Source organism: Hippocampus guttulatus, chromosome 3 (genome assembly GCF_054856545.1).
Source record: "Hippocampus guttulatus isolate MCC_2025c chromosome 3, RoL_Hgut_1.0, whole genome shotgun sequence".
In the NCBI taxonomy this organism is placed as follows: Eukaryota; Metazoa; Chordata; class Actinopteri; order Syngnathiformes; family Syngnathidae; genus Hippocampus; species Hippocampus guttulatus.
Genome location: NC_141263.1, coordinates 9,907,875 through 9,915,321, shown reverse-complemented (window position 1 = coordinate 9,915,321; position 7,447 = coordinate 9,907,875). Strand labels below are relative to the sequence as shown.

The 7,447-nt window shown below is 40.9% G+C and overlaps 1 protein-coding gene across 1 annotated transcript; it reads left to right on the top strand.

Moving 5' to 3' along the window:
* Window positions 1-329: 329 nt before the first annotated feature.
* On the top strand, window positions 330-6,996 carry traf6 (TNF receptor-associated factor 6). The gene is made up of 8 exons (XM_086107227.1): window positions 330-387; window positions 982-1,292; window positions 2,248-2,398; window positions 3,033-3,191; window positions 3,311-3,382; window positions 4,674-4,751; window positions 4,844-5,161; window positions 5,564-6,996. The coding sequence occupies exons 2-8, from the start codon at window positions 982-984 to the stop codon at window positions 6,158-6,160; spliced, it is 1,686 nt and encodes a 561-aa protein (XP_085963353.1). The 5' UTR covers window positions 330-387; the 3' UTR covers window positions 6,161-6,996.
* Window positions 6,997-7,447: the final 451 nt, after the last annotated feature.

Here is a 7,447-nt window from a genome sequence, read left to right as displayed (position 1 = left end):
CCAGCCAATTGCAGGTCCTGGAATGACAAATACTGAAATTTATATGGGAATTGACATTTTGAATTTTTAGGTTCAAAATTAGCTCCGTTGATTTTGTTGTATATTGGTGAACAAGAGGCTTTCACTTTGAGCACTGTGTAGGTCGTTGCTACATGAAATTCAGAGTCTGACCTTCATCGGTTAAAACGAACGGGGCAAATTGAATTTGACACATCCAATATGTCAGCCTCACTGACGTATCGTGGCAACAGGCAGGCCATGGACTTAATCCGTAGGGTTGACACACTCAGGGTGGTATCTATTCCAAATTTTATCTATGTTCTGACGTTGATGACGTGCTTAAAACAGGAAATGCCGTACAAACGATAAGTTCCCGACTTGCCCAAGGTATTATTTTAATTTAACATGGTATTTGATTCACTATTGTCTGTCTTGGCGTACTTGCAAGAGTTGGGCACCACTTATATGTGTTATGCTGGTTATTAATATACGTATATGTTTTAAAAAAACTATTTGGTGACCACAGCCTGGACTGTAAAAATAACAGTTCCTAATGTGGAAGCTCGATCGCTAGTCCCCATCAAACGCAATGATCTCTGTACGTTTTCATTAATTTTAAGTTTCAACGTTTAGATTAGACATAAACTAATGGAAACGCATACAACCTTTAACAGCCTACCAATCAAAGGTAAAGTAGGAACAAAATAAACGTGTGATAAACAATCGTACGGTTACCACTAAAATAGCCGAGCCAGTCGAATATCCGTCAACAAGTGTTTGCTTATTCATCAGTAAGTCTCTAATTGTTGACTTTCCAAACTTTCCCTAGGTACAGTAATGGAGTGTTTCTGAATGTTGTAGCTGATGTATATGAATAGTCAGCAATCTAAATATTGCGCAATACCACATTTGAGAGTGAGGAAGATAAAATCATTGTATGAGATTGCCCACCAATTTCCACTTATGTGTCATCTTCCTCAGATGTCTTGCTCTGATACTCACAAGGGGAGTTTGGAGGAGGTCAGTTATGAGGGAGCTGCTGGTGGCGACCTGCCCAGTTGTGCCTTGGCGATGCTGGAAAGGGAACGAGAATCCATACAAAGTCCCACAGAGAGTCCTGGTGCCTCTACTATTCTCCCATTTACTGCCCTTGAGCAAGGGTACGATGTGGAGTTCGACCCACCACTCGAGAGCAAATATGAGTGTCCCATCTGCCTGATGGCTCTCAGGAATGCCATTCAAACACCTTGTGGGCACCGTTTCTGCAAGAGCTGCATTGAGAAGTCAATTCGGTATGCTTTTGTGTTGCTTTGATGTTCAACGCTAATTTAGGCTCATCATGAATTCAGTCACAGCAGTCTGCCCAAAGTGCAGTTTCCACTGGCCAACAGCAAATTTTAATCAGAGATGGCTTTAAGAGTCCTAAAAAATGTATTTAACGCTGATTTGAAACATGTCTACTTTTTTTCCAAGCACATCAGGTTTTTGAGACATTTTCAATTTTTGTTTTTAAGTTTGACCCATACAAGCCAGCACATTACAAATATAACATTTCAGAAAAAAATTCCACCTGTTGTTGAACTTCATCCTCAATTCTTAAATAATCGTAGATATAATTCTATCTTACCTATGATGCAATTGGTATTATTATTATGAAAACCTGATGTGCTAGAGCAGGGGTGTCAAACTGGGCTATTATAACTGTGAAACCACATGAATGTTTTTTTAATCGCCTCATATTCTTACATAAACAGTATACAACAAATTGATGGGTAACTAGTTTTGAAATCAGAAGTCAGGAATAATAGTTGATTTGACTATTGTTAAAATTACTGTAATAACGTAACAAGAAAATGCTTGCAATATCTCAACCTCATTATTTATTACATATGACAATTTGAAATGTAGGTACAGATTTTAGTGAGCAAGCGTCATGGAAGTTGACATGCTTGATTTGCTTTTGTGGGCCATATAAAATGATGCGGAGGGTCAGAACCCAACTCCAGGTCTGGAGTTTGACACCTGTGTGCTAGAGAAAAACACAAGGGCTGATTCGGAATCAGTGCAAAAAAAAAATAGAAACATTTACTTGCATCTCTGATTTCTGATCTGAAAAATGAGTAAAAATGTGTTGAAATTTGTGTTGTTTGTCATCAGTAGCATGTTTATAATTGCATCGCAAAAAATGAAGTTCCATATGTTAATGTACACTCAATCTTGATGAAAATGTTTCTGCATGAAATAAAGGGATGCAGGACAGAGATGCCCAGTGGACAATGAAATGCTGTTAGAAGACCAACTGTTTCCTGATAACTTTGCGAAAAGGGAGATTCTTTCCCTCACTGTCCGCTGTCCAAATGCTGGCTGTATGGACAAAATGGAGCTCCGACATTTAGAGGTGAGAAAATCTGCCATAACACTACATTAGGAAGCCTACACATGAAATAGAAATCCGCCTGATGTAAGTATTCTCTGCGAATGGGTGTTTCAGAAGACTTATAGAGACCCCAAGATTAATTAAAATATTACCGTTGATTTGTTTCCAATTAGTGTTTTCCACGATTGCCTTGTGGGACTTCTCACAGCAGCTCACCAAAAAAAAAACATGGAAATATTTTACAACAGTTTAAGATTGAATTGTGTTGTGAGTTAGCAAGTGCATTTGATTCAGGTTGTGGTCATTCCCATCAAACTATTTCGTCATGCCCTCTGGATCAGTCAGTGTTGTTCTCTTGTTTGACATCAGGATAGCATAAAATAATAAATTCTCTTGAGACTCAAGCGTATTGATCTTTGTCTGAACAACAAATCAGTCAGTCACATTGTTCTGTCAGCAGAAGAGCCTCATGATCCACCTCACTGCATAAGCTATTCGATAAACAGTTCAGGAAATGGACGGATAGAGTTACAAATGATATGAAACTGTTTTTGGCTATTCCCAACAAGGCTTGGTTCCTACCCCCTGAGAAAGGCTGGGAGATTAGTTTCAACATCTGTCCCCATTCCTGGTTTTCTTTCTGTTTTCTGTCCAGAATCATTTGGCACAATGTCCATTTGCGACTGTGCCCTGCCCACAATGCCAACAGTCCGTGAGAAAAGTTTACCTGGAGGAACACAAAACCATAGAGTGCCAAAGGAGACCCATGTCCTGTCCAGACTGTGTTGCGAGCTTTGTATACGAGGAGAAGGAGGTAGTTTTTTTTCCTCCGAACTAGTTTTATTTTTAATAACGCTGCCACAGCAAGATTTTTTAAACGTGCATCTCATACCCAAGTCATCAGTCCCTTTCAATGTGTTCTTTCTCTTTCAGCTTCATGAGCAGCAGTGTCCCTTTGCGAGTGTTAAGTGCCAGTACTGTGCGCTGGATCTCATTAGAGACCAGGTATGCTAATACCACATGAGTAGTGGATGTTTGATCACCGGTTATTGTGCATTTTACTTCACTGGTATGGCATTTAGTAGATTCAGTTAAATTATGAAAACTGCTACCTTTCAACGAAAGGCCAGGTGACACATTGTCATTCAACTTAAATCATTCACCCCAGTGACATAAGGTGTGGTCCAGGGCTCTGTCCTGAGGCCCCTTCTACTCATCACCTAATCACATTCCAATATGCATTTTTATTTCCATTTGCTCCATATCTCCAGCAAACCCAACTCTTCTCTCCCCACCTCCCTCCTTACAGACTCTCTCTGAAACTCTACTATTGGCTTGGTTCAAACTTTTCTCAACCTCAACAGCTACAAAATGCAATTCCTCCTAGTTGGATCCAAATCTGCAATTGGCAAAATTAACAGCTCTACCATTACCTTAGACAACTCCAGTTTTTCCCCTTGGCCAGTTTCAGTGTCTGGATATCATCGTTGTCAGCACACTATCATTTCAAGCCCACACAAATAAGATTCCATAGTCCGCAGAAGCAGACTTTCATCTTTCATCTCTGCAGTATTAATCACCTTGGCATGTCCCTCACTTCTTTTTACCCTGTCATCATTGCTGATAGCTTGGTCACTTCAGTATTGATCGCTACAATTCCCTTCTTTTTGGTCTCCCTAACAAATCACCCATCAACTCGAAGTGGTCCAGATTTTAGCTGCTTTAGCACATAACAAGGAGCCCTCCCTTTTATCACACAACCCCATTTTTACATAAGCTACGCTGGTACCGGTAAAATTTAGAATACATTTCCAAGTCCTCCTGCTCACCCCGCCGTACCTCTCAGACATAATACAGATTGCCACCTCGTTACGCACCCTTCGATCCTCATCCTCTCTCCACTTCACTGGCCCGCTTGTCTGCCCCATCACTGTGACGAGCAGAGAATTAAGTCACTCTGCTGCCGTCCTCTGGAACGCTGCACAACATGGACTCCATTTCTCTATTTGAAGGCATACTCAAAGCACAGCTGTTCGGAATGCCATACTCTCCCAGTCTTGTTTTTGCAACGGATGTTGTGTGTTTTTAATGTTGCACATTGATTAGTGTATTTCTGATTGTATGGTGTCCCTGTGTGCTCTAAAGGTGCCTTTAAATAAAATGTATTATTGCTATTGTCGTTAACACAAAGGGGAGCAAATAGAGATGAACCCCTTATGTGTTCATGTGATTTAACAACAACTGGGCCGCTGAAACGCAGTTTTAAAATTTAAGTCGGAATTTTTTTTTGTTCCAGATGGACTCTCATTGTGATACAGATTGCCCTAAAGCCCCTATTGCCTGTACCTTTAGCACTTTTGGATGTAAGGAAAGGGTAGGTGATGCAACGTCAAACGTCTCACAATTTGGAAAATCTCTTGGTGTTCCTTATTCCACAACTTTTTGTCAAACTGTGGTTCTTTATAGATGCAGCGACACAACCTGGCTCAGCATATGCAGGAGTTCACGCAAATGCACATGCGTTACATGGCAGAGTTTGTGCGATGCCTTAGCCTTAATGGCACCACACCAAAGTCACTTTGTGCTCTTGGACCTTCTGTTTCATCTGATGATCAAGGAGCAGCAGCAGCATCAGCATCATCTAGTAGGGGAAATGCAAGCAGTGGCAACAGCTGTGGCCCATGCCACCCCAGTGAAGAAATGCAAAGGATCCGGGATATGGACGGACGATTAGTAAAACAGGATCACCAGCTACGTGAGCTTATCATCTTAGAAGATACTCGGGTATTTTCATATTTTATACATGAGAGACTTGCAAGGTTGAGTTTTCATGCAATAATGCTGCCATAAGCAATAGAATGAGTTCAGGAGTTTGAAAATTATGGTACACAGTACCCGTCATGAAGCATGCTTGAGGTAATGGAGAGCATGTAGAAAGCATGTCTACCACCCAGTTGAGAGAGATTCTGGGTTAGCATGTTCTTACTGTGCATGTTAGGTTAAGTAGTTGCAGTAACTGAATACTCTGATTGTTCATGTGATGCCATTGACTTGTAACCAGTCCAAGGTGTACCTAGCTCCTCGAGCACAAATTCACCCTCCACCATGAACAAGCCTTGGAATATAAACGAAAGCAGGAATCATGTCAATGGTTGCCATCCCACGATTGCTGTTTCCTTTCCACAGGTAGGTCAGCTTGCACAGCTCCAGAGAAGAGTAGCTGTGCTTGAGGAGACGGTGAAGGAGCTCGAGGCACAGCAATGTCACGGCATCTTCATCTGGCGTCTCAGAGGTTTCTCGGCGCACCTCCATAATCAAGAAGCAGGCCTGCCGGTGGTTGAGCACAGCCCGGGCTTTTACACCGGTCGACCGGGCTACAAACTCTGCCTCCGCCTACACCTGCAAACCCCCAATGCCCCACGCTGTTCCAACTACATATCCCTCTTTGTCCACACCATGCAAGGAGCGTTCGATGGACAGCTAAGCTGGCCTTTCCAGGGCACTATCCGTTTGGCCATTCTCGACCAGGGCCCTGACGCTCAACATCATATGGAGGTGATGGAGACTAAGCCGGACCTTCAAGCCTTCAAGAAACCCACAATTCAGCGGAACCCCAAAGGGTTTGGCTATGTGACTTTCCTGCACTTGCATCAGCTGAATCAGCGAGCTTTTGTCAAGGATGACACTCTTCTCATCCGCTGTGAGGTAACGCCACGTTTTGACATGTTTCAGCGCGAAGGACCCACAGTGCAGCCGAGAGGTCCTGAGGCTTCACGCGACTAACTCATATTGCATGTGGGTCATGCTTTGTTTTCTCAGACTGTGTTGAATGTGCAAATGTGCTGGTATTTATTCCAAATATCGGAACAATTCTTAGTACTTGTATGAAATTTTATTTTAATCAGGTTGGAAATAGTCTGCATGTATGCACATCTTTTAACAAGCACATGTTCATTTCGCATTAATAGATTTGGCTATTGATGTTCTGCCAACAAACTGACTGTTACTACCACATAGCACTGTGGAGTTTTTTTTTAAAACTTTTTTTTCCCAATTACCAGCACATGCGGGAAAAACGATTTGTGTATAATCCATTGTAATGCTTCCTCCTTTCTCCCTCGTGTCTTTAATATCGGCTCACACTGGCGCTGGATGAACACAATTGAGTGCATAATTAGAATAACAATTATGGTTTTTGACTGAAATGTATTTTATATATATATATATATATATATATAGATGTGTGTGTATGCATATATATATATATATATATATATACGTATATACATACAGTATATATATGTGTGTGTGTATATATATATATATATATAGATGTACTGTATACGGGGTGTAACTTTTTTTTGCAATGTTTTTCCAAGTTCATCCCAATATTGTGATTTATTCCAAGGATTAACAACTCCAAAATGTGCCTTTGCATTTATTTATCCCTTGGAGGTTATTAAAAGGAAATGACTAAATAATCAATGATGATTGGTATGGATGTGCATTGTTTTTAATTCAGTGTCCTATGTGTTTGACAAAATGTCAGTCATCATTTGAATATGAAAAGTTGCCGATGTTGTTCGCCCAAAGCCTGAAATAAAGATTCCCGTCATCGACTGGCCCGGTTCCGATTCCCTGCGAATAGTGAGAGTCGACTGAACTCATTTTCACAACATACTTTTTTTTTTAAATTGAAAATTCATTTTTGTGTGCACATTTCATTTGCAACTTGTGGCCAACATTCAGCTGGTTACCCAATGAGCCAACGAATGAGGAAAAATATACAAAATAGAATGCCTATGTTAGTGAATACCATAGGATGGAGAAGCTTTTGAACCAAAATTCTGTCGTGACTGATAAATTATTTTAGTTTTTAATCCTTGACATTGCCAGGATTCACAGAGAATGCTTTCAGAGGGAAGTGGTGACTAAGCTAGATCTTGCAGTGTGAGTGTCATTAGCTGGTTGCAACAGAGGGACTGAAAGTCTCATAGAAAGGCATAGAAGTCCTTGAAAATGCATTGGTCATTGTGAACGTGACAATACTACAACAAAAGTATCTTCAAA